The sequence below is a fragment of the Mchenga conophoros genome, linkage group LG15 (assembly GCF_057382185.1).
Source record: "Mchenga conophoros isolate Kocher_MC1m ecotype Shallow Benthic linkage group LG15, M_conophoros_male_GT1.1, whole genome shotgun sequence".
NCBI classification, from domain to species: Eukaryota; Metazoa; Chordata; class Actinopteri; order Cichliformes; family Cichlidae; genus Mchenga; species Mchenga conophoros.
Genome location: NC_140540.1, coordinates 8,527,684 through 8,555,323, shown reverse-complemented (window position 1 = coordinate 8,555,323; position 27,640 = coordinate 8,527,684). Strand labels below are relative to the sequence as shown.

The window sequence follows — 27,640 nt, the reverse complement described above, 5'->3', positions numbered from 1 at the left end:
GACACGTTCGTCCTTTCATATTTCATCTCTTCAGCCGTTTTACCTCAGGGAACGTCACATTAGCACCTACGCAAAAAAACAACCACTATATTTGTTTTTTCCAAAGAGAAAAAGAGAATGGAAACTTAACTCTCATTGAACTTTCACCCTAAATTGTGCGCAATTAGAGGTGACAATGAGTAGGTTGTTCGTCAACATGCGTCAGAGCTTTAAAAAAAAAAAGAAGTGTGTGGGGGTCACAATTGTGAGCATTTTGTAAAATTATTTCACATTATTAAGCCGGCATTTACATTCTAGCTGTGAGACTGTCAGGACAAAAGCCAAGCTTTGTTCAACTTCACATGCAACACTTTTACTGAAGATGGCCCTTCCAGAAAGGTTTGTTTTTCTTGGCTTATGGGATTATAATAACGAAGAGTCACTAGATGAAAGGATTTTCTCAGATGCAGAAATCAAAACTCAAACCACAAGTTGCTGATGTCATGTTCATTTTTTCTTCTTTCTTTTTTTGCACAGAAATGATACAACTCTTTGAACCCCAAACTGCACTCGGATGAGCCTTTGTTTAAAAAAAGAAAAAGAAATAAAGAGGGAAATCAAACCAGGTCTTCAAACAACATCTTTCTGCTGATTTGCAGAAGAAAATCAGTAATAACTCTATTATTGTTTCACCATAAATGAGAAATGCCTTCTCCAAGTAGAAATGATAATTTTCACTTTTTTGTTCTTAAACTACTCCACCCTGGTTAGAGTAAACATTTGAATGCATTAAACTTCATCCCTTCGGTTATTGAAATTAAAATAAAATAAAAATAGTTCTAGTTTTAAAAAAAAGATACTATTTTGCCCTTTAGAGTCCCACATAACGTAACATTAGTTACAATAGTTAATTTTAGTTTTGATTAGAAAAGCCTCATCAAGGAAAACGGGGCAGTGTAAACCCAGTGCTGACCCCTCATGCATAGAAGCAGAGAGGGGAAAAACATGGACTTGTTCTTTCACTCCTTAAATAAAAGTCAGTGTTATCCGATTTATTACAGCTCCTTCAAAAAGAACATAGTTAAACCCATCACTGTGAGATGCTCTGCAGGGTAGGATCGGTCTTTCAGAGTCTAAAGAAAACATTGGTTTAATCAAGTGGAATCAATTTAAGAGCAACAGGCTTTACTGACAGATAAAGGTGGAGTGAGCAGGAGCTGGGTAGTGCGCCTGTATGACTGAGGAGGACGCTCAGCAACACAGAGTTGAGATGTGAGAGCTGGCGGATGCATTGGGAGTTTATTTTGTGACATCTTGCCACACACTTGGTATCTGTGCAGTTAGTGATGTTCAGGGCAGACAGGTGGAGTAGCTGCTACACTGATTGGATAAATGGATGGATGAATAAGACGCTCTGACTCCATGAGCGGCGTTTCTTTGATCTCTCTGAATTGCATTTTGTCTCTGGCTGCATGCAGTCTCCAGAGCAAGGTCAGGCTAGCTGGCTCTGTGTCGGCGGAAATGGTCTTCATTCTTTGATCTGCAGGAAAGAAAAATTAAATGGCGTAAGAGTAATTTATTAAACAGGGGAAGTGGGACTATTTTGCCACAGGATCCAACTCATTACCTCAGTGACAACCCCCGCGGCGATGGTGGAGCCAACATATCGCAGCATGAAGCGGCCCAGCTCCTTATAGTCTTTGTACAGCTCTAATGACACGGGCCTCTGGGTCTGGATCTCCACGATGGCATTCATGCCCTTACTCAAACACCTCAACAGAAGAGACACGCAAGAAGCAGCATGACATGAATTTGAATATTCTAACAAGAAGTTGACTTTATGGCGAAAAAGGGGTTAATATGATGCCATCTTGTGGTGGCATTTTCAGTGGAGAAATGTTTTGTCACTCATCTGACTGACTTCTTCAGTCTCGGCTGACTTCAGGTTTCCCAACATCATAAACAGCATATTTGCATAATGACTGAAAGTAGAACTACTGACTAATAATGACTAACAATGGGCCATGAGGTCAGTTTCATGATCATTAATATGCAAATTGTCATGACCACTGACCAATAGCCACCGGTATTAATCACAGAGAGTTGGGGAATGGCTGCGATCACAGCATTGTAAGATGGTGAAATATGTACCCTTAGGCCGCCTCCTCGATTCAGAGATGGCTCCTTTTCACGTAAATGGCCTCTTTGACTCCCCGCTCAAACCAGCATTCGCCCCTGTCCAGGATGTGTACATGCTCATCATTGAAACAATGTCCACTGGCCTGTAGGTCTGCTTAGGACTTGTTTTCCCTGATATATATATACACACAGCAATCCTCCTGGCAGTTAACAGCGTACACTATATTCCTCAGTTTGCAGCTGGGAGCCTGATCCTTGTGGTGGGCTTTGAAAGCCTTTCCCAGTTTTGTCAAATGTCCAGCTGGGATAACCACATTTACTCTGGGCTTTTTGATATGATGTTCGTCTGCTTCGCTTTGCACAGTGTCTCTGGGGATTGTGTTCGCTCTGTGTAGTAGCATCCTGATAACACCCAGTTTGTGCTCCAGTGGATGATGAGAATCAAACCTTAAATACTGATTTATATGTGATGGCTTGTGGTACAAGTCGACTTAATAAAGTTGGGGAATCCTGCTGTCAGCTGAGACAAAAGAAGTCACTTGGATGATTGGTGAAATGTTTCTCGCACTGAAAACTCAACGTCCAGATGTTAGGAAGCATAAACCATTTTGCATCAATTCCATCTGCTCTGGCATAAATGAAAATGACAACAGGTGCACTGGAGAGGCAACAGAGCTATGAGCATAGGTCCCACTACAGGATGCCCTCCATGCCACCTTCATGGAGTCTGTGATAAAAAAAACTGCACATGAGTTTTTTTAGGACTCTGGCAGCGCTCCTCCTCCTGTTCCCCCTCATACCAGACTTTCTGCTGGGTTAAGGCCTTTCAACGGCCTGTCCAGCCTTCTTTGTAAAACTGCCCGTTGCCTAGCATCTCCTCCACACTATTGAGACTGTGCCAACCTGGGCGAGCTAGCATGAGGCACAACTAAAAGAAAAAAAGAAAAAAAAAAATCAGTCATGAGGGGTCAGGCAAGAGCAATGATCTATGGCCACCACCTGCAAAACCTCCTTTCTGGGGGCAGTTTTGTCGTTTCCGCTCCAGTTGAACACTTCTCACTTTCATTTACACCAAAGCAGCTAAAAATGATGCTTCGTGTTATGTTGTGATGATCTTTTTTTTTTTGAGCAGTGTATGTGCATCTACAGTAAATATCCAAACTACTGTTCGTGTAAAGTTTTGTTTAGGAAAAAGAAATGTCCTACTTAACTAACCACACTTCCCACACATTGACATTAAGGCGCTGGAAGGCAGTACCTTGAACATTTTATTTTGAAGGCTATTCATTGTTTCCAAGTTCAGAGAAAAGCTTCAGCGCTACCATAAACAAAGCAAATAATAAAAAACACTCCTAACAACACAATAAACAGAAACAAAAATGCTGGCGTGCATAATTGGATAGAAAATGATGATAAATCCTTTTCCAAACTCACTTTGGTTTCTTCTTCAGGACCTCGCCGCTGCTCTTGTGTAGAACACTAATTAACTTCCTTATGGTGGCCGGTTCGCTGACTGTCTGGTAGTGCAACAGTACCTACACCAAGCGTGCACACATTTCTAAAGTTAAAGCACATACAACTGTGCAAAGAGTCGTTTCACATAACATAATTATGCAATTGTCATCACTAAAATCTTGGCAGAATTGTTTAGGTGTGTAAAAGCAGAGCTTTGTTGGCACTTACTGGAAAGCCTTGTGTGATGGGGATCTCGATATTGAAAATGAGGACTCGAGCTCTGAATCGAGTGCAAACTCGAATAGGTTCTTTGGGATCACAGAACACACAGCCCATACTGGAAGGAAGCAGCCAGAAAATATGTTTGAAAAATAAAGTACAATAAAAAATTAAAAAAAAACACCCTACAAGCAAAATAAACAAAGTCTGTATTTAATCAAAACACTGTAAACCAGACCTCAATACTTATATGTACTGCAAAATATAAATTATAAATTTCCGTTGTTAAGAAATATTTAAAAATACTCATTCAGTTTTATATTAACACATCCTTAGCAATTAATTCTTTACTTGATCTTAATGATGTCCATGCCAGTGAGTGTCAGGCTGACGTGGTCTCCTGCTGCAGCCCAGTCCAGAGCCTCATCGTGTAGAGTAATTCCTGCAGTGCAAAGAGCACAGTGTTGTTCCCCAACTTGCCTTAAGGTGGCAGTGTTTACCACTCATCCACACCAGCAGAGGCACACAAAAAAGGTCCACATGTAAGCAGACATCAGGCTTACATTTGTTTTCTTTGTGATTTTGCATAATGTACGCGTGTTTTTCTACTTCTTATTAATATCAAACTATTGTTTTTGTGAGATGCTATCAATCTGTTTCCCTTCAGGTTTACAGAAATTCACTATATGGCTGCCAAAAATAAACTTTCCACCTGTGCAGTGGGTGTTGAGTGATGCTTTGTTGTATTAATGTCAAACCATGACTAACAGACTTTGAGATAAAAAATAATTGAGGTCTCATTTGATAGTTTTTAGTACAGATACTAAAAACCGAGCCATATAAGGTTTTTATTTTTCAGCCCACCCTGATGACATTTCATTTAACAAAGACCGGGAGGGGAGGAAAAAAAGCACATGAGTGCATACCTTTGACAGTGCAGGTTTCATTTGGAGGCATTGCCAGTATTTTGTCTCCAGTTTGAATATAACCAGCCTCGATCTTTCCTGTAACACAGAAGCCTGAACCCTGGTCTGGGAAGAGAAAATCCAACGTCAGCAAAATCTCAGCAATCAAACACAAATTGGAGAAATGAAAACAGACATTAAGAAAATAGACATCAAGGGCCCATTTCCATATTTAACGTTACCTTTAAAGACATCGGAGACGCACAATCTGAAAGGTTTGTCTACAGACCTCTGAGGGGCCTTGAAAGCATCTTCAGAGGGGAAAAAAACAACAAAGAGGAAGTAAACAATAAGTAGCGGTAAAATGCTGGTAAATAACATGAGCTGTCCAGTGACCATTGGCGGTGAATCATGTTCTCTGTAAGCAGACTGAGACTGGATGTTGAATGTTTTGAAATAGATGTCAGTTCTATGGAAGCTAAACTTCACATGTCAGGCGGTGTTGCGTGAATCATTTTCAAGTAAGTCACGTCTATTGCAGCAAGCTTACAGTCAGAATGCATGGATTCTGTAGCTTTCATTTCAAGAAAAAAGGTTGCACAAAAACACACTGCTGCAGCTGCATCGTGTAAAGCTGGTTAGATTATCCACATTCAGTGCTAAAATCATTAAATCTAACTCGATGCTGCGAAGCGTCTTAGGTTTTCCATCTGGTGTTTTAACACTCATGCCAACCCAAAGAAAGGAAGTTTGAGTCATTCGATAATTAAATATAATAAATGTAATCAAATATTTAGTCAATTTTATTGTTTAAAGAAAAAAGAAACTTTCAGCTCACACCAGCTGACCTTCCCAGGACTGAACCAGAGATCTTTCACTTGTAAGTTTAATGAACCACCACTACACTATAAACCTTTTATCTCCGGCTGCTGGCAGATTGCCACTCTTGCCTATAGTTTGCATGGAAGATGTCAACTTGCCTGCAACCATTCGCAAACCAAACACCAAGTGATATATAAGTTAAAAAAGTGATGAAAACCAGGAACAGAAAAGATTCACAGTCAAAGTAAAAGTTAGTGCAGCAGGAAGGCACAGCTTTTAATTCAAAGACAAACAGTCTCCACAGTCGGTGTAGGTGGGAGTACTTGAGTCTGCGTCTTCCATGCAAATTATGGGCAAGCGTGGCAATCTCTTAGCAATCAAAGCATTCAAAGCAATTAGAAGGGGGTTTTAGTAAGGCACCTAGCAACTTCTAGCAACTATTGGCCAACTGGTTGGGTAAAACAGATTGTTCCCTGTGGCTCACAGGACCACTCTATAGACCTGTGTGACTGAGGCATATGGAAATAAACAACTTACAGTAAATACCTGCAGCTCTTAATGTGATTATAGGGTTTTCCTTGCATTAGTTAACAGCAAGATGGATTTCAAGCTGTCAAACTTGATGATCTACATATGACTAATTCTTCTTTCTGCATACCTTCAAGAACAGTGAGAGCAGAACTGCAAAGGGGTGAACTTCTTTTGACAAAAATATAAGTGCTGCAAACACACAGGCACTCCAGAATTTAACAGATTTAAGAGAAACGGCAATATATTTAGATTTACATAAAGACAGCTACATCAAGAGTTTAGTCTACTGACTTATGTTCCAATTTATATAAAGCTTTTGAAATATTTAATCCTGCTCTATAACTATAGCTGGGCATAGGTAGTGCAGTCAACCTTCTTAGGAAACAAAACTCGTGACTCATCACGTCAGATCACACATTTAGAAAAGTAGAGAGTGAAAATGTAGCTTGAGTCAAAAGGTAGTAAGCGCTTTCGGCAGCTCGAGACGTGCCACAGTGTATTACCAATCTGCTCCAGCAGGCTCGGCCCAGAGTACCAAGAGGTGAGCTGTGACACTGAGCTCCTGGTGGCAAGGTTTTCTCCTGACAGGCCGCTGGTGGGGATGTAGAAAACATCAGACTCCTGGAAAAGCAGATAAACACGGAATCAAAGAGAGAGAGCAAATATTTACTCACAGCCAAAATATTATACAGATGCAGAGCTATGTCCTCAGACTTCGTGCCAGCTCACCTTGAATCCTGCCTGCTTGAGAAAATGGCCAAGTTTCGAGATGATTTCTTGGAAGCGCTCCTGTTGCCAGTTTACCTGATGTGTAAACGAACATACAGGAAAAAGGAAAAACACAAAGAAACAGAGTTTCCCCTTCAGCACTGCTTTGATATGGAAATGTGTCACCAACATGCCAGTGATTATAGGAAACAAAAACAAAAACACAATCTCACACACATACACACAGTTTCTTAAGGCCTTATTCTCTCCTGTTAAGGTCTTCAACATTCAGAAGGTGTGTATATATATAAAAATTTAACTTCTTTTAGACTGCAGTGCTGTCTATGCAGTCCTGCATATGGTGTCAACCAAGTACACCCGCAGTCTCACAGGGTAGATATACCACCTGAAGCTGAAGCTGGGCAGTACTAGTACAACAGTGACAGGCTAAAATATCAACCCACTTTTCTAAAATTCCTTCAGATGCCAGATATTACATTTCTTTAAATATATTTGCATGTAATGCTTACTGAACATCACACCACCATATTTCAATCTACGAGGCCTGTTACCAGGCCTTTTCTTGATAGATTAGATTTTTTAGTTGCACTGAAATGTGCAGTGTCAACTTTCACAATGATCTTCAAAACTGCAGAATAATTATAGTCATGACACTAACTTCGAGTTTCCTGGTAACTACAGCAATGATGACCGTGCTTCTGCAGTTATTCTGACCAATCGACTCTTTGATTTGTCCATCTATACACAACAGGCCTGCTCTTTCCCTTATCGTTTCCTATAATCTGAACTTCTCCACAATGTTGTTCTTGAACAGAAAAGGGAGATTCTGGGCACACCTTTTGCAACAAAGAAAAAAGATACCTTAGCAGGATTTGCTGGATTCACCCAACGGTGGACAAGCTGAAGATTCTTTTCAACGTTAATTTTTAAACATACCTGCAGGACTGTGTGCTTATTTGTTTAAAACAAACAGACTGCCACTCATATTGTTCAGCTGTAAAAAACAGTTGGTCTTAAAAATGCCTCCACAGTGCTTCGTTTTAGTGCAGAAGGTCTGACCTGGTCCATCTTGTTGACAGCTACAGCCAGCTGAGTGACACCCAGCGAACGCACCAGCAAGGCATGCTCTCTGGTCTGACCACCAGCCTCGAAGCCCGCCTCAAACTCTCCTCTGCTGGCATCCACCACGAGCACCGCCACATCAGCCTGGAGAGAGAGAGTAAGGCGAAGGGGTGTTGAGATTGGCATGCATACGTTTCTGCAGAGGCAGACTTAAAAATAAAAACCACACACTGTAAATTTTCCAAAACATATTCTGTTTGTAACTTTATAAACCACTGCTAATGTTTCCACATTTAGAAAGCATTTGCAATGCTATCAGATTTTAACATGAGCAGCACTGATGCTTTCAGAACAGGTCCTGCTTATATATTGTGCATAAACTACCCTCAAGTCTTAGGGGCTCTTTTTGTTGTTGCTTGTAGTAATTTATATTTGGAGTCATGGCTCTTCTCTGATCCCTCCCTGCCCTTCCACATACACAAAAAACACACATGGAAAGTGAGTAGCAGGGAGCCAATACAGAACAGAGCACTGATGGGGGGTTTAGTACAATTATTTTTAGAATATTTGACTATCGCATGTAAAATTTTATCGTCACGCAATGAATATTTTCCAAGTTAGTGAAAGAATGAAATTTTCCGTTTTTTTACTTTCTGTTGTTATTTTTTCTTTCAGCATTTTTTGAGTTTTTACAGCATCAAAACATAGGCCCAGGAAATTTCTCAGTGTTGGAAAACACATTTAACCTGTGAAAAACTGCAATTACATCAGCTTTCCACCCACTCCACGCATCACAATCTAAAGCCAAAATCTTGTTTTTGTTCACCACATTTTTTTTCCTGTAATCAGTTTTGAGCATGTATATCAAGGGATGTATCAAAGATTCAGTAGCAAAAGTGCACAGACTTAAACCCTTGATGTTTATATGCACTTCCTGAGAAAATCACTTTAGAGAACTGCATGAATGCATGTTGTGCTGAGTTACTTACACTGTGTGAAAATTTAGATTTTTGCCTGCTGGCTCATCTTCTAGCCGTGCCTCCTCCTGTGTCACCATTTCTTTGTTTTAACATTAAATGAAGCCATGTTCTACATTACAGTTTGGACAATTCATGTCGAGTGTAGGCCAGCGTTAAGATACTGCACTGAATACATGCGTCACAGCAACTGGATGCTCTCCTCTAAACTTTAGTAAACTAAGTAAAAATGGCACAGTATCTTATGCAAAAAGAAAAACAGTCAAAAGTTGAAGAGACAAGAAAGAAATTGCAAAGAGAGCATGCCCTGAAAGCCAAATTTATAGCTAAAGCACATTAAATAAAAATAATTAAATCAGCTGACTGACGGGGGAAACCCTATTACTGACATTGGTCATAATGAATGCCCCAAGTGTTTCATGACAAAATATTTTATACTATATACAAGTATAAGCAGGTGGCTTTCTATTCATTTTGACTTAGAAATTCATGTTCTACTGGAGAAAATACATTGAAAATATCCTCCTAAGTACATGACACACTGTCACCTTGATTTGCTTACAGCAGAAACTCCTTAGTCACTACATGAAGAGGTAAATGTGAGGACAGTCATATGGTAAAAGAGAAATTACACGAGCTCCCCAAAGCAGACACAGACAAGCACACCCATGCCTGCAAAAACACCTTGCGATACCAACACCCAAAACCACCGAAGTTATTTCAAGATGTCAGGGTGCGGAAGGAGGGAAAGCGGCCATTTTAATCGAGAAGTTTTCAAAGTCAGAAAAATGTTTTAGGATCGGTTAGAATTGTTTAAATGGTTGAGTCATATTTGCAGCTAACCAATGGATTGAGTAGAGTACAGCAGAAGATTCGATAAACAGCAATCTATTTTTCAGAAATAGGTTACTGAGCACATAGGTTACTGAAATAGGTATTTTTCAAACTGTATCCCCTTCATTATTATTACATTATATTTATTATTCATCTCATAAATTATAGATGCATTCAAGCCACTTTTCAGTTTCTGATTACTAACCTGTACATAGATGTAGCTTTCTAACTTCGTTACTTACACTCATTCATATTCATCTGTAACCTCTTCTTATGAGGTCTGATTTTGTATTTTTGCAGCACTTAAATTTCATCAGGCACGTCCATTTCGATCATTCGTAAACTGTAAATGCGCAGCCCACCAACATCTAGCAACATCTCACTCACAGCCTTGATTTACATGCACTGATCAGGCTGTGTGAAGAGCTTTTCATGTTATACCTGTGCAGCTCCTGTGATCATGTTGGGGATGAAGTCTTTGTGTCCTGGTGCATCCATCAGTGTCACCACTTTAGAGTTTGTCTCAAACTTTGTCATGCCCACATCCATTGTAACACCTCTGAAGCACAAAAAGGGGGGAAAAGCCAACAATTCATTTTTTAACCATTTGATACACTTGGATATGAGAAAATTCTAGATGTTAATAGCGTGCTAAAGTGTCTGGAAGGCCTTATAAGGGAATCCAGATTTAAAGTCCTGGTCATTTCCTGTGTAACTGCACGTCTGGTGGGCGAGGCTCGTAAGTATTACGCATCTGCTTCAGAACTTAGTGATAAGTTGAATATGGATTCCCACCCATGTCACTTTCTGTTTCTGCAGTATTTCGCTTCCGTTTCACTCTGATAATAACAACAGAGTGCAAGCAGGGACAGATTTTTTAACACTATTTTTTTTTTCCATGATAAATGCCTTTTGTACGAAATAAAAATTCCATGTCACGTAGGAAAAACAGCTTTCTTGTAACAAATTAACCCTTTTCATCCATCCAGAGCAAAACTGACCGACTGCATCGATAACTCAACAAGGCTTTTCTAATCTAAAGAAGCTTGAGCAAAAAAAGATTCCAAGTTGAATCTCACATCTTTTAGCATAACAGTAGTTACCTGTGAGCTAATAAATCTGATTTTACCCTCAACTTGGAATGCATATATAGGCAAACATTTTTTGGAGTAATAAATATAATGTTATGTAATAAAAATATGTCCTTAAAAACAATAAATGCACATTTTCTCTGCAAATATAAATTTGCTGATTATTATGTAATAACTGTGCACGCATCTTTCACTTTGTGCGCACTTTCATAGTCAATATATACCTGTCTCTCTCCTCGCCCGTTTCATCCAGAACCCAAGCATAGGCGAAGGAGGCTTTTCCTGCCTTTTTCGACTCCTGCTCGTACTTATGCATGGTGCGTTTGTTGACATTGCCGAGCAGATATAGCAGGTGGCCCATCAGTGTGCTCTTACCCGCATCCACGTGACCTGTAGAGAGAGGACTAGCACTGTAATCATAGCGCCGAGTTGAGGGAGAAAGTCATTCAAAAAGAAAATAGGCTCTAAGGGCGGGGAGTGTTAAAGGACTCTGACGAGGAATGGAGGGAGGGATAGACAGATAAGGAAAAGAGGAAGAATGTGCAAAGAATGATAAGACAGGTGGGAGGACTGAAAATGATAAAACAGCAAAGGGAAGCCACAGATTGGAGAAGGAAATAAGTAGAATTGCACAAGTGGCAAGGGGGGTAGAAAGAAATGGGAAGAAGGATCGAAGGTTCTGGGGGGGGGGAGGGGGGTATCGTGGTAAAACGAAAGGTTTCATAGGCTGTGGGAAACTAGAATCATCTGCACTTCTGAAACTACCAAGTCACTTTTTCTGCTGTAACTGAGAATGAGAAATAATGATTGAGCAACTGAGCTGGTCTGAAGCTCGACTCATTTACTACATTCAACGGTGACATAGGCACAGCCAACCAAACAAGGGCAGCAAGAAGAGATCTTCAATATGATTAACTGCCCAACTGTAAATCGAAATATCAAGGCACTGAACACAGGTTCTAGAATATGAGGGGAAAAACCAACTCTGCAAGAAGTGCCCGATTTAAAAAAACAAAAAAAAGGAACTCCCACTCAGCATACTTTTGGGTATACTCCCAAATTTTGAAGCACTGTGACTGCTGATCTTTCTCTTCTTTTAACGTATAACTTGGATTTGCATGCATTCAAAATACCCCAAAGCGTTAAATGTTAAAGTACTATTTAACTGAGTGGTGCACAAAATAGTTCATAAAGGTGGAGCATTAATATTAGTATATTCAGCCTACCTATAACTACCAAATTTAAGAGAGGCTTGCCCCCTTGTCTCTTCTCCAGCTCAGCTTTGATATTGATGGCCTGCCGTGCCTTCCCAGATGAACGGCTCAGGGTGGGACCGGTCACGGGCTCGTCCCCATTGGACCCTTTAGATGGAGTCTCAGGGCGTTTGGAGGCAGCTTCTGTAGCTGTGACGACAACACCGTTCTCCCCTGTACTGAGAAGAGAAATTGAAGTGTGAATACGCTTCTTTGCAACAACTGAAAATTATGTCTCGCAAGCTCTAATCTCCTTCTAACCAAACAGATCAGTCTTTAGCTTTTGCTTTAAATTAAACCACAATTTTGCTAAAGGCTTAAATCACAGTCAAATAACTTTTTTTTTTTACTGTTTTAAGAGAACAATCTGAACATGACAACAGGGGAAGGGTTAAGTTACCTTGGAACATCAAAACCCATAGTCTGCTTCTTTCCAGAGACGGTCATGCGGGCCACTTTTGGTAAAACTTCAGAGTCCAGTTTATTGTGAGAAGCATCTCTGCTTTTAGCTGAGAAAAATAAGAGACACAAAAAGGCAAACAAAGGCCTCCATGACTCACACTTTCTCCAAGGAGAAAAAGTTTTTCCGTTTGTTTTTTTTCCACTGTGGTCGCTTACATCTAGACTTTTCTGGGCATGCACTAAGATCAAGGTTAATATAGAAATATTAGCTAAACTAAAAGACATTAAGATTCAATCTTTCAACAATTATCAGAGTAAGTGAGTGGAGCAGCTTCAAACCTCAGATTCACAATGTGTCTAACCAGTCCAGAGAAATAATGTCAATATTTATTGTGTTATTAAGTAGATAATGTTTTGTCTGTGAAGGTTCTCAGTCATCCAGGTCATCGTAGTCAAAGGAGATTGCAAAGAAAAGCGTCTGGACTCCTTTAAGTTGCTTGAAGATAATGTTTTACAACACTCTAAAACAACCATGCACACATCAGTGATGTCCAACAGATTCAGGTAATGACTATTTTACTAGTTATGGTTGCACGTTGGCATATTCTTGAGAGCAGTAAGAGTGCAGATTGCAATAAGTTGCACTTTGAGCCTCATATCTATCTGATTGCTAGTTCATATTATGCAGCAGTGAGACTTGTTGAGGTCACTGCTTTGTCATCCCAGTCCCAAATGGCCACCGGTCCCAGTCATATCAACCCGTTTCTGATTCATTTAGACTGGGCTGCACAGCCAAGCCTACTGCACACACTGTGCGTCTGTGCGCGGCAGTGACATCCTGGTTCAGAAAGGGTTAATTTCAGAAGTGGCCGTTGCCTCCCGTCTCCACGTAAATAGATCAGTGTGACACAGCATTTCGCAGAATGAATCTTTTGAAAAGGTGTCACCTCAGCAAGTGCAGCACTGAAAGTGAATGCATCCATTATCACACACGCACACACGACTGATTAAAAAAAATATGTCCATATATGCACAACAGAAAGCCTGAACTGCTACAAGGTGAAAAGGGCCTAAGATCTAATAAACTGCCACTTCTATTAGTCTTTATTTTATGTTCCTTTCCTTGTTGTATCAAAATAGGATAAACTCCCACACAACCCCCCACTGCATTCCTTCAGCATTTCTATAATGTGTTGGAGTGATAAAACAGTGGATATACCTTCATCTTCTAGCTTTTGTTTAGCATGAATTTTATGAAAACACTACAACTCTGTCAATCCTTGCATGTTTATACCTTTTGTTCATCATAAAAAATACCCTGAGGGAAAATGAGAGGAAAGAGGTGCGATTCAACAGAATATTAATGGACTTTCTCTAACCAAACACTCTCTGAATGACTTGCTCTGCATTAGAGAAAAAGTCCCTTTCACTCAGAAACATTGCAACACAAGTCAGCTCACCACACTCTAGTGAGGCTTTTTAAGTTAATGGCATTTGCATACTGTTGATTCCCACACACTTATCCATATCTACTTAAATGTGGAAAAAGGGGACAACCAAAGCAGAGCTTGCAACAACTGAGATAAAAACTGAAAAACTACACTTAAGAAATGACAGGTAAATCTAATCGACAAAAGAAAAAGGTTCAAAAAAGTACCACCGCTGCGATTAAATTACAGCAATTTTAAAAACACCACCGTCATATGAAATCTACTGTTTCAGTTTCACCTGTCCTGCAGTAAGCAGCAACATGAGATGGAAAAAGTACTCTCTGGGGAATTTTGGTTCTTCGTGCAGCTGGGGGCTTTTCTGGTCCTTGTTCAGTGACACAGAGGTTTCTACCACCTGTGTCAACAGGACATCAGGCCACTTGAAAACTTGAAAATCACTTACAATTCTGTATCTAAAGGAGTTGGAGCCCTCTCTAAAATCCAGTCAATTGCAAATCACCCAAAAACCTACATATTAATTGAAATTAGTACAAAGATAAAACATTAAGGGTCAAATTGGGAAATGTTATTGCCTTTTAAAATATGAATGTTAGCAAAATAGTTGAGATAGCAGTGCAAAATAAAACTATATATCATTTTCTTTGGTGTATAAAATCAAAAATATAGTGGAATCTCTATATGCAAGGCCGTAAACCTCATAGCTCTGATCTTTAAGCAATAAAGGGCGTGGCATTGTAGTGCAGGAGTGCTTTATAAATTGTACACCTACCCAATGTTATTGCTGTCTATATGCAGAATACCAAGTACTGAGGACAATGTAAAATCTACAAATACCAATACTGAGCTTCAGGCCCCGAGTCAGGGTCCTTGACAGACAGCCACTGACAGTCTGTCTGTATATAAAAAAAACAGGCCAGCAACCATGATGGTAGAGAGACGGGGTGGGTTTGTGCATTTGGATTAGCTGCACAGCTGTAAATGGTATATACAGATTCTGGACCAGGATCATTTTTCATTCAATCAATCGATTAATATAATTTGACAGTAGTTCAAATTATGGTCAACTGATTTCATTCTTATTCATGTTTCACATAAGAGTCACAACTGTTTTTGGAAACAAGGCTAACACTGCCTCGTTAGAGCAAGTAAGAATGATACGACAACTGGGAAACTCTAATGAATCTACCAATACACACTGTGATTAAAAAAATACATCATGCTCTAAAGTATGTGACAGGTTCTTTGCTTTTTTTTTTTTTTTTTTTAATGTTTTTTCAAAAAGAAAAAAGAAAAACCAAACATTCTGCTGTACTCCTTCAAGTTCTTAAGCAAATGTCAACCCCCTTATTAACTGTGCATGTTGCTTTGTCAAAACACTGCAACACTTTTCCAAACAGGATGGTAACATGAGAAAAATGATTCGGCGCAATATAGCTCCGAGGCGCAGAGCAGGATCTTTTACCTTGTTTGGACTGGTAAGTAAACACATGGTATCCTTCTATCCAGGATTTCTCTATTATAGGGGACCCTTAGTGTGACTGAATGAGTAAGTGAGTCATCTTATTCATGACAGAATAAAGGGAGTACATCCAGGATATGCAAATCAACCCTCCCTTGTCTGTCCAAACACAGAAACGCAGTGCGGACAAAAGAAAAGGTGAGGGGTGGGGCAAAGACTACACCAACCACTTGAGGCCGCTACAGCCTACGAGACATATAAGGTGTGTCGACTTTATATCAAAATATCTAAAGAGAGACAGGGGTGGGAGTGGGGAGGAATAGGGGAATATTTGAAGTGAGTCACCTAACATTTCTGAATGTGCGCCAGTTTCATCTCTAATTTGTATTGTTACAAAAAACGAAAAAAGGGAAATTAGTAATTAAGAATATATGTAAACCAGTTTAAATCTATTGTTAATTACACGATTTCAACCATAAAGGCTGGAATAAAAATCCATGGGGTTCTTCGGTTTAAATTTAGTCCATCTTCTACCCTAAACTTGTGGATCTATTCTCAATGAGACAATCTGGGAGTCAAACTTCATTCATGTTTGAAAAATAGATGGAAACATGAATGAAAAAGAGACTGCTGGTGGAGGCAAAAGCTATGAGTAGGATCTGACCCCTTTCACGATGAGTCATACAGACCCACAGTGTCAGTACCACAATTGAAGATTTCATAAAATATATATATATATCTGCTTCTGTGACTTCCACCTACTCAGCAGTTAACCTTTAGTCACAGAAGCTACTTGAAATTCTCACCTAATGTGTTTTTATAGTTCAAAACAGGTCTATAAAGAGACTGTCTCTGACCTACAGCACGACAACCTACAACTTTAATGTACACTGTGGTTTACACTGTTGTCTAAAAAAAAAAGAGAAATAAATAACTATGTCAATCTATTTTAAGTGACATTATTGTTCAGTGCTTTCTTGTTTGAGGAATCTAGAAGTGAACTTTAATGACAGACATGACTGCACATCTGCCCCTTCTGCAGAAAGAACGCCAAAAGACCCGCATGGAAAAATAAACAAGTCTCTATGCCAACTTTAACAGCACCATGCATCAAGCAGGGTAATGATAGTAACGATAGTGAGGTTTTGAAATGACACACTGTACTGTGGCTGGACTCAAGTACTCACATTCTCAAGGGTTACTGTACATGAGCTTTTACCTTATTCCTGTTCAAACCTACATTTTGAGTCATAATTATATTCACACATTAAGATCTCTGTCATCTGTATGTTGCTCATGCATACAGGACCTTTTTCTGCACTTTTACATTATAGAGTAATTGCCACTGGATGACTTATTTTTCTGCTACAGTGTTTCATATAAAATTAGTTGGAGAAACATTTCAAATCTTAACTACTTTAAGAAACTGTGACTCTTTTTTCATGCACATTTGTTAAGTTATCCCAAAACCACAACTTAACAACCCTCCCACCACCAAAAAAAGGTCAAAGGGTCATACACTACATGTAATGCTTTAAGAATAAAACTACAGAAGTCTTAGTTTAGCAAAAGTTGATAGTGATTGGGAGAGCCTAGAAATCTGAATTTACCATTTATAACAAGCTGCTTAAATATGGTTTTAACAACACTTTATTACAAGGTACACCTTGCTAACCCTGGTTTGGACCCACTTTTTTCTTCAGAACTGACTTAATTCTCAATGGCATAGATTCAACATGGTGCTGGAAACATTCCTCAGAGATGTTGGTCCATATTGAGGTGCTTGCGTGACACAGTTGCAGCAGATTTGTTGAATCCACATCCTAACATCCTTGATGAGAATGTCCCGATCCACCACATCCCAAAGGTGCTCTACTGGAGTGAGATCTGTTGACTGCGGAGGCCACTAGAGCTAAAATAAAACTGATGTTCAAGAAACCAGTCTGAGATTATTTCAAGTTGCTCATGCTCAGTTTGAAATTCAGCACATTGTCTTAACCATGTTTACATACCTAAATGCATTGAGTTGATGACATGTGTTTGGCTGATTAGATATTTGTATTAATGAGCAGTTAAACAGAAGTGTATGCTCTGAATAATATGCAAGGGTTTGCACACAACTTAAGGCTGAACTGTTTGCCAACATGAAAAAAAACCCCAACAACAACAACAGCAGGGGCGACTGTAATCTTTTCTGCCATAGAAAGAGCCTAACAGCTATATTATTAATACACACCTTCTTCTAGACATAAATTTTCCACATTTTATCCCAATTTTTGCAAATTTAGAGCATGTCTGAATGGAAAACAAGCATGCAGCTAAGCAGACTTTGGCATAAAAAGTAGCATTCCGCTAAAGCAAGGCGATTAGTGGGTTAAGGATTTATTATATGACACTCCCCATCTGCAAACAATAACTGCAATAACTAAATGAGATCAAAATTTGAAAAGAAGCACTTGGTCATGTAGTTTGACGGTAACTGCAGTTAGTCTGTCCAATCCCATGTATTGCACTGAAGCCTGGCCATAGCGGGCAATGCTGTTGGATTTATACTGACATGTTAGTATTAGGGGCGGACGTTATAGTCTCAAAATTATATCACGATATTACAGAATTGTAGTGGCACAGCATAAGTCAACTGTAAGCAGAAAACTAGCCTATCAGGTTTTTCCCTGGACCATTTAAGTAGAAAATAACCACTTAACACTTTAACAATAACTCACACTGCAAGAGCTGCACAGCACTGTTACACAAACAAATTCAACCATATTTTCTACATGGGATGTTGTATCCCAGTTTGCGCTTTTAAACCAGTTGCCTAAAGCCCTGCTTTTCCACTGTGTAACCACATCAGTAATTTCCATCCACCGTTTGCTCTTACTGTCGTATGGAGCATAATTAGCAAGTGTTCAGGCAGTTTTTGGTGGAGTCATTTGCTGACATTTGGGACAATCATCCCTGCTAGCATCTCTTCCTTTGTAGAACTTTCTTGTACTTGACAGGTTGTTTCTGCCTCAAGTGGTGAAACACATTTATTTGTTGCTTCCACCTTTAGCTGGAATAGTTTTCTTTCAGTTTTCTTTCTTTCTCAACAACCCTCTTCTTTGTTAGAGGGTTGTTGAAGCAGCTCCTTTTCAAATATTCAATCGAAAGCTCACATGTGGCTCTAAGAAATACCCGAGTTTGTCCCCTGGTTGGATGCAATAAGAAACATAAACGCCTGGCATTAAATTTAAAAATAAATTACTATTATACTTGTATTACAAAACAATACCACATGGCACAGCCCTAGTTAGTATGTCTGCATTGCTCTGCCATCATGAGTCAAACTGAGCTGTCAATGCCAGACTTGAAAAAAATCAAATCGTGATCAAGATACATTTACTGAAATGCAGGAAGATAGAAAGACTAAAGACGCACCAGAGTCTACGCATGTATAATTTAAAAAAACTATATGTTTACACTGTTTACACTGGCAGAATTATAAATTAGCAAAATAAGGAAGTGAGATATAATTACAGCCTATTATATCGTGTTTTACAGAGCTATAATCTTACTAATCCACTTACTAGGTTTGCAACATACATTATTACCACACAGATCTATCACAGTTATTGAGGTCTGTGTCAAGTCTACTGTTACAATTCTGGGATGTGCACATCAGAAAATGATGTAGCCTAAGGCTTGGTGATATGGGCCTATGCATCGAAGAGTACTCTGTTACCTGGACAGCAACTCCACTGCTTGGCGAGGGGGGGGAAAAAAAAAAAAAAAAAAAAAAAAAAAAAACACACACACACACACAGGACCACAAGCAATTAGGTTGTTCGTTGCACGTGCCTGCATACACACAGGCCTCCACCTGACACAAATAAAATCTAATTATAAAATCTTACCACAGCCTGGACCCTGACAAAACTTTAAAATAGAGTTATAGTTACTGTCTCAGCTCATATTAGTAGCTGATATTTGGGACAGAAAAAGAGCTAGTGAGTGCCTCCAAAGATTTTCAGCTACTGGAAACCGCTAAACAGCTTTCAGGCAAAGTATGAGAACCACTCACCCAAACAATTTCATATTCAAAATCACATTTTGTGACAATGATTGCATAGTAAATACTGAACAGAGAGATTCCTTGATTTGTAAGTCAAATATTCCTAACAAAGATTTCTTTATTTATAAGTAATATGTGGTCGTTTAAATGTGTAACATGTTTACTTAGTACAGTATATATATTTGCACGATTGGTATTAGGAAGTAGTAGGACTAGCATGTTAACTCCTGGGAAAGTGTAGCTGTTAACAAATTTGAGGAACTACTGTGCATGCCAGCTGCATGGTTTTTTTTTTGGTTTTTTTTAAAAAGACATTTAGGATTTGTCTTGCATTCAACCACAGCACCGAGGTCAAATGTTCTGAATGCAAAATTTTCCATTTTGCCCTTTAACAGAACACACACCACAAAAAAGACATAATACTGACGCATGTAAGTCCAAGTGCATCTGCTTATTTTTGACCACTTGTTAGAACAATAGTATTTTCCAGAGTTGGCACCACTTCAAAACCATAGTTTGTGCAACATGTATGCCTTGCAAGAAATGCAGAGCCTGTAAAGACACAAAGAGGATTTGATCTGTCACAGCCTTTGTGAAAGCTGTGAAAGTTGAGAGGCTTGATCAGATTTTCCTACGTAGGTGGTGTATAAGAGGCACAGCAGTCTATCGGCTGCTGTGCAGAGTCGACATGTGCTTGGCTTGACATTTTCTCCAAGAGTGCAGCTTCCTGCACAAACCCACACAGCGGCTCCCCTTGAGAAAAAAGGACAAATAGCTGCTGGACAAAACCACTTGCTAATAACAATTTGTTCATCTCTTGATTCCCTGAAAAAAAAAAACATTATAAAAACACTCTGGACCTGCACATTTTCACACAAAACAGACCACAACACGTCCAGGGCATCTAATTATTTCCAAACACCATTTTCCAAGGACTGCAAGCTTTGTACACTGAAAAACCTGTTTAACCTCTAATGTTTATCTTGCTATTGTTAACACTAACTGTCCTTTATCATTTATCATCTCCCTCAGGCTCTCCTTTCTGGAAGACACCCCGGGGGTCCAGTTTACTCTCTGCACCTGCATGACGTTTACTCCTCTTCTACCAACATGAATTCCCACTTAAAACAACAATGAATGAGTAAAAAACAAGAGTGTCAAAACCAGAAATGCCTCAAGACACTTTAGCATAACCGTTTAAAAATGGAAGCTTTACTGCAGATAAACAATGTTTTCTTTATAAAAATGTCTCTTTAAAAACAGGCAAATGCTCTGTTAACTGGTAAAGATACCACTATGACCAACTGTTTATTGTCCTATACTGGCAGTTTACTATACAATTATACATTAAAATAGAGCACTTTAAAATTCATTAGGTAGGATTAGTTCCTTACAACAAGCCAAAAAACGTGTTTAACACACGCACATTCGCAAAAACTGAAGAAGACTAGACAGAGGTTCACTCAGAGCACATAAAGTCAATCATCTTTATTTCGAAACAGACAAATTAACCTTTGGCAGTGTGCGAAGACACCCAGTGTAAATTAAACCCATGTATACAAAACGAAATTAAAATCTTTTACTACAGTATGAACGCATTCACTTTGACTAATTCAGTAAAAGTATATAGTGCTTTCATGCAAAAAAAAACCTGTTTTTCAATATTTAACAGTTAAAAGATTTTGCTTGTCTTTGTGTGTCTGTACGCATATGCGTATGTGTTCCTCTTCCCTCATGGGAAAATCTCCAGGTGTCCTCTAAACCAAAAAGTCAAACCCATGATCTCAAACACAGGCAGCAGTAAACCAGTACAATGGTTAACTGATCCATATTCCAATAGCTGCAGCACACCTGCAAACAAAGTCAACCTCTTTTGTCTTTTGAGGGTTCATGCAGCTCAGAAAAAAGTCACATCTAGAGTATACATGAACTTTCTCTTTGCTGTGATCATAAAAAAATTAAAAAGCCATTGGCCTTCGAAGCATACAAAAATAAGACTACATTTAAAATGAAGGAGAGAAAGCTAACTACAGCAATAAGAAACAAAGATCTTTCTAAAAGTTCCTAAAATACTTAAATTGTTCTTTGAAGGTTTGTTTGGGTTAGCTAAGATTATTGTTAAGCTGCCAGAGTGAATTCATTTCTCTTTGTTCTGTATGTGTTCACTTAAAAAAAAAAAAATACATAAATGCTTGAATAATCTTCTTTCTATTATTTTTTTAACCAGTGATCAGAGTCAGCATGTCATTTTGTTGGACCCAAAAGTTCTTTTACTCCCCTTAAATGAGTGCAACCCTGAGTGCTGCATCTCTGGGTTTAGTTCAGTGATAAGAGCAAAAGGGCCCAGATAGAAGTGGGGTTCTCATTCAAAGCAAGTCAAGTTAGCACCAAGGTAGATGCAACTGAATTAAGCGCTTTCCTTGTGGCTACCTGGTGAAAGCTTTCCGCTGATTAGCACGGACGATGTCATCAGGCGAAGGGGTGTCGAAGCGGAAAGGTACAATCGGCAAAAGTGTGGGAAGCTGCTGTTTGGATTTCTCCTGCGACTGAGAGAGGAAGGCCTTGTAATAACTTCCTCTCCTCTGACCTTTTATTTTTCCCTTCAGTACATTTTTCATCCTCTTTTGTCTTCTGCTAGTCTGAACAGACAGCGTAATCGCAAACACTGATGGTTTTGCAAAAACGGAAACATCCAACCCCAATGCAAAAGCAGCTGGAGACATGGGTGATGGGAGGTCACTTTCAAGCTGATGGAGACCTTCTCCATGTGACTGGGCCATCAGTGAAGTCAGATCAATAGTGTGACCTGGTTTAGGTTGTCTGAAGATTTGGTGGTATGGTCTGTGGTCGAGTTCACACTTGGCACCACCCTCTTTAGCACTCTCTTCTGACATGCCAGTCTTCTCTGGTTTTGCTGGTGAAAAGAGCGACGTGAGGGAGCACTGTGACCCATTTGAGGTGGTTGAGGTTTTGCTTTTGTGTTCAGACGCCATATGTGACAAAGAGAGCTGCTCAGAGAGACCAGGTGGTTGCTTCAGTGCATTTTCTGGAGATTCAGAGCTGAAAGGCTTGGGGGAAGTTGAGAAACTGTTGCTGTAATGCTGCGAGGCAAGCTGGGACAATGAGACAGTGCCAGCCAGACATGGGGGAGTGATGCTAGTTATTTTTGATGAGGAGAGAGCATTCGCTAGTCTTTCAGTGCTTTGTGATTGAGGGGAACTCTTTCTGTTTTGGTGCTGGGAAGCAAGTTCGCACAGGGATAGTGTTTGTGCTGGTGCAGCCATTCCCTGAAACATTGCAGATGGTATGCTGCTTTGAGGAGTAAGGAGAGAGTTACTGAAAGCTGGGCTTCGATTTGAGTGCTCCTGGATTAAATCGGCCAATGTTGGGCTACCCTTTGAACCACCCAGCATGGCTTTGCCTCCAACCCCAACAGACTGCTGATTTTTCTGCACAACAGAGCTGAGACTCCCAAATCCAGGAGGAGCAGCCATAGAAGAGCCTGCAGCTGCTGTCTTGGGGTTGTTTAGCGATAGACTACTGAGTGAAACTGAAAGGATGGAGGGAGGAGAGGCCGGTGATGCTGATAACGTCTTTAAAGATGCCAAAGCTCCCAGTGAAATACTACTCTGACTAGACATAATGGATGCTGTTGTTGTTGCGTTTAGTCCTTTGTTGAATGAGGAAACGTCCAAGCCCTGCCTTGTGTCAGCTACTACTGACCCCTTATTCTTTTGCTCGTGCTCAGAGATGAGCTGTGCCAGACTACCACCACTGCTAACACCTGGGCTAATGTTTTTAAGGCTAAAATCCTGCTTTTCACAGCTGCCGGCATTTGGTTGAGATAAGAGGTCACATAAGCTGGGTGCTTTTAGTTCGGGTACATGTGGATGTGCATGTTTGTGCCCATGTGTGTTGGCTTCATGTGCCTTGGACGTCATGTCTGTGTGAGAAGAAGACAAGCAGGCTCCTTACCTTACAAAAGCCAAGTGCAGTTGTCGAAGAGGAGGGGTGAGGGGGACCACAGAGCAGAAGTCAAATCAATCATATAGTAAAAAAAGAGAAAAAAAAGACAGAAAGAAGGCACTTTGTTAAACATTTGTATCACTATACAAATTTGTGTGAAATCAACAAAGAACACTACTGGCTGTTAGGCTTCCATACACCCAATAATGACACATATTTATATAGAAGTACTAGCAGCAGTGACCTATGTTGACTGCGTTTGAGGAGGAAATGGGAAATACTTATCTTGGAACACCCACCTATACAGAAAATTTTTTTCATAGCTATGAAACTCCACAGAAAACCCAAATCTGTTATACAACCCTTTAAATGCCACAAATTAACGTCCTCCCGGTGTGTTACTACACTGAATCACTCAGGGGTAACAGTTTTTAATCAGTAAAACAATTTTATTTTGACCCACTCAAGGTGTACCTTTGTCAGCCACAGCCTCTTGTTTGGTTCTTTGTGGTTGCGGCGCTTTGTCCTGGTTAGCTCGCTCTACTGTACCAGTCTCTTCAGCTGTACTTCTGGTAACTGGAGCAGTTTTAGTGTCTTCAGACAGTACTGCGTCCAGTGCCCTCTGTGGGTCAAATCCACATTTTATGGCTGCCTGGGTCAGGACTGAGTCCGGCACTGCATCTCCCAGCACAGTCCGCATGTGGTCCAGACAGGAATACAGCTTGGCTAAAGAGTACAGCAAATGTTGGACACACACAATAGATTTGTGATCCATACAAAAAGCACAAATTTTAAAAAAGACATCAAAAGTTTAAAGGACAAAATGAACTGGTGCATGGAACCTTTAATTGTAAAAACACAAAAAACAAGTTGAGAAATGTTTATATTCTGAGACGCAGTTGTGTGCTCAAAAATACTACCTTGATCAAGAGGGTTGAGATTCTGGTTGACAGTAGAGGACACAGGGACAGCCTCATCTTCAAATTCTTCCTCCTCTAAAGGCTCTTCCCTTGGTGCATGTCTTTCTTGACGCGAGTAGATGAACTGATTTGCTAGATAAGCCAAAACCATTTAATTTTAATAGTAGATTATACGTTATCATATATGATGTCTACTTAATGTTACATATTTTCAAACTTAAACTGGAAAGGCAAGCAACTATTGTTATCAATGAGTGTAATGAAAAAAAGTTATTTATTTGAAAATGCAGTGTATGCTTAACTTCAGACAGATTCAAATTAGTCTGCTCCATCTTCACTATGCATCAATGGTAACCAACCTGTTGCTGGTGAAATGCAACAGTAGTCATCCTCCACAGACTGTCCATACATGTCATCATCTTCAAAGTCTGAAAAAAAGAAGAAAAAAACAACACTTAGATGGATACCTTTGCTCATTTTGTTGTGCCTCACAAAAACAGTCGTATACACAATTGCAGTAAAGTCCCTTTATGCCAGCTGTGACTTTGCTTTGTCAGCAACTTTATGAATGCCACTGCACACTAGAAACCTGGAGATTTTCCTCTAATCGCTTAACTCTAAGCTTTATTTACAGATATATTCCGCAAATTTACAACATTGGGAGATTTGAATGTAAAGAAGAGCAAGTAAGGAATCTGGTGTTATTGGCACAAACAAAACACTGGATAGTTAGCAAGCTAGGCAAGTAACTAGCAATAACCTGAGTAAACATTAGTAAATTTAGCAGTTACACACACCTCACATCAAAATGTTTTTACTATAACATTAATCCAAAATGTTGGGTTTGCGTGGGTATTAGTAATTACTGTCGTTATGGGACAATTTACCATACGCTAGGTGCCAAGTGACACGACAACAGTGGGATCTTGCCAGTTAAACGAGCTAGCATTAGCCGCTACAGCTACTGAGTAACTGTAAACTTTAGCTTAGCTGTAAACAGCTAACTGGTTTAGCTCTTAGACGCCTTGCCGCGGCATTTAAATGAGAACCGTTTTTGCCATCCACCTTCATCGTAGTTGTAACCTCGAACATTTCTATGACGAGACATGTTGATTATGCCTCCTCTCTCGGCGCCACTGTTATGTTATTCGGTTCACGGACATGTGTCCACTGCCCAGCGAAGCTCCTGCAGTTGCTGCTGTGTGAAGCTAGCCTACCTTAGCAGGCAGGTCACAATAGATTCGACAGTCACGCAAATACATAAATGTAACCACAACACACACAAAAATAAAAACAAACAAACGTATTTGTTGTAATTACGTCATTTCATCGACGCCGAGCTTCTGCATAATTAAAGTAAAATAAATAATAATAAAAAGTTTTTTTCTTCGCTGACGTAACTTCCGTTTGTAGTTGGCATAAGATCTCAACGGGTTTCAAAACGTTTACGCTGTCAGACCTATATTACACTGGATTTATTTACAGCTACAACTCTGTGCATCCGTCAGAGTAAAGTTCTGCAAGCCTAAAATAGTAATATAAGTTGCACCCCATATATAAAAAAAAGAAACATTGCACGACACTTCGAGTTTAACAGTAAATAATAAGAAATAACACAAACCACAATAGAGAAAGAAAATAAATTATGTCGCAAAGAAAGAGAAAACAACCCATAAAATGGAAAAGTTATAATAAAATTACTCTTTAAAACAAAGTGAATGGCTGGGAGAGGACTCTGTCTGACGGAGATAAGAGTATCACAGGAAAATAAGAGAGGTGTGAGGTGGTATGAAATACAGTCTGTAAAGTGTTAGATTTTCTCAGGTGTTAAGTGTCCATGGTGTGAAGAGGGTGGGGGATGCAGCATTTCCTTTAAGCCCTATAGTCTTTTTGCCACCAGGCATCAGGCACCTATAGCAATGGCTGAAAAAAAGAAAGAAGAAAAAAAATTTGCAGAGCTGGGCCTCACATGTGGTGATGCTCGTTTCTCAGGCTGTGCTTGAATTATATATTTTTTATGTTTAACAGGAACAATACTTGTAAATATTTGCTGCACTGAAGCAGAGTGAAGTTTTCCATTTTGGTAGGACACTGTCATAGAAAGATAGAAGCAAATAGGTGAAGAAAATCAGACCAAAACAAAGAAGTGGGGGAGTGTCTATGTGACTCATATCAGTAATAACTGACCTGGCTAAGTTTTCCTGTAACAGCAAAAGCAAATGTTTTTATTTGTAGTTACACCCCCAGGGATAGCTCAGTAGGTAGAGTGGTGGCCCCATGATCGGAAGGTCGGGGGTTTGATTCCCCTGAACAGCTATCCTGAAGTACCCCTGAGCAAGGCACCGTCCCTACACACTGCTCCCTGGGCGCCCAATAGCTGCCCACTGCTTCACTGAGTGAATGGGTTAAATGCAGAAAGGAATTTCCCCATGGGGATCAATAAAGTACACTTTCTTTCTTTCTACACGGCCTTAAAGATCTGTGGACCTTTAACTGTGAAAAAGGCCTGACAAAATGATAAATAATGTTCTGATTTGCAGTTTTTTAGTCTTTTTCATTTTAACTGTTTCCCGCTTGGATGTTTACGAGGGGGTAACCCTTTTTTCTCTTTCTAAACATAATTGTAACCTGTTTTCAGAGTATTATACCTGGGTGTGCATCACGAGCTAGTGAACGTGATCTCTGCTTTTACAGCTTACTAGGGCTACGTTTGAAAACAAAACAAAACAAAAAAAACAGGACCAATTCTAATTGTTGTCCAGCCACATCTTTAATGATTCATTGAGGTGTCAAAACTCATCATTAAGGCTACAGGGGGGGGGGGGGTTTCGAATGTCATCTTTATGAGAGGAAAGAGTTCGATCATTTGATCTTCAATTTCTGAGGCAACACTTAAAAGGCCAATATATAAAAATCTTAATTCCACAATTTTGCCATCTTATTGGCTTCAGTGCCGATATTTTCAAAGCTTCCCCCCGAATAGGTTGTGCACCGGATGGTGCTGGGACTTTTCCCCCCCGCAGCTCTGTGTTTACAGTGTATACATGAGGAGAAGGCTGATGATTGTCTCTGTAGTTTCGATGACTTACTGCAGAGATTTCCTCTTGTTCCCCACGGTGTTCCCAAACTCCACTTGTCAGAATTGTCAGCGAATCCCGTGCAGGCCTGCGTGGCTGACAGCTGAATCTGACCTTCCTCCACACCGATGAAGTCATGCCGTTCTTTTTTTACAGGGTTTTTTGACCCAGCTCAGGTGTTCAGATTTTCTAGTTTTAAGTCATACGAAGGAAACACCATAATGTTTCAAGCAAACAAACAAACAAACCAAAACTTAATGTAAAAGGGATAATGCACCATGCACTCTCTCAAGAAAAAGAAGAAAAAAAAAACAA

The 27,640-nt window shown here is 39.7% G+C and overlaps 1 protein-coding gene across 2 annotated transcripts; it reads right to left on the bottom strand.

Moving 5' to 3' along the window:
* Nucleotides 1-471: 471 nt before the first annotated feature.
* On the bottom strand, nt 472-25,932 carry hbs1l (HBS1-like translational GTPase). Of its 2 annotated transcripts, XM_085246342.1 has the most exons (18): nt 25,314-25,843; nt 24,608-24,676; nt 24,249-24,380; nt 23,803-24,054; nt 12,397-12,505; nt 11,970-12,175; nt 10,968-11,133; nt 10,094-10,211; nt 7,839-7,985; nt 6,780-6,854; nt 6,554-6,671; nt 4,940-5,008; nt 4,719-4,823; nt 4,144-4,234; nt 3,802-3,910; nt 3,553-3,653; nt 1,607-1,751; nt 472-1,519 (listed from the first exon to the last, which is right to left on the bottom strand). In XM_085246342.1, exons 1-18 carry the CDS (start codon nt 25,354-25,356, stop codon nt 1,508-1,510), a joined length of 2,067 nt encoding a protein of 688 aa, XP_085102468.1. In that variant the 5' UTR covers nt 25,357-25,843; the 3' UTR covers nt 472-1,507. The 2 variants fall into 2 exon arrangements, with proteins under 2 accessions (XP_085102468.1, XP_085102469.1); XM_085246343.1 differs by lacking the exons at nt 472-1,519; nt 1,607-1,751; nt 3,553-3,653; ... (9 more) ...; nt 11,970-12,175; nt 12,397-12,505 and adding an exon at nt 19,980-23,332 and having other exon boundaries at nt 25,314-25,932.
* Nucleotides 25,933-27,640: the final 1,708 nt, after the last annotated feature.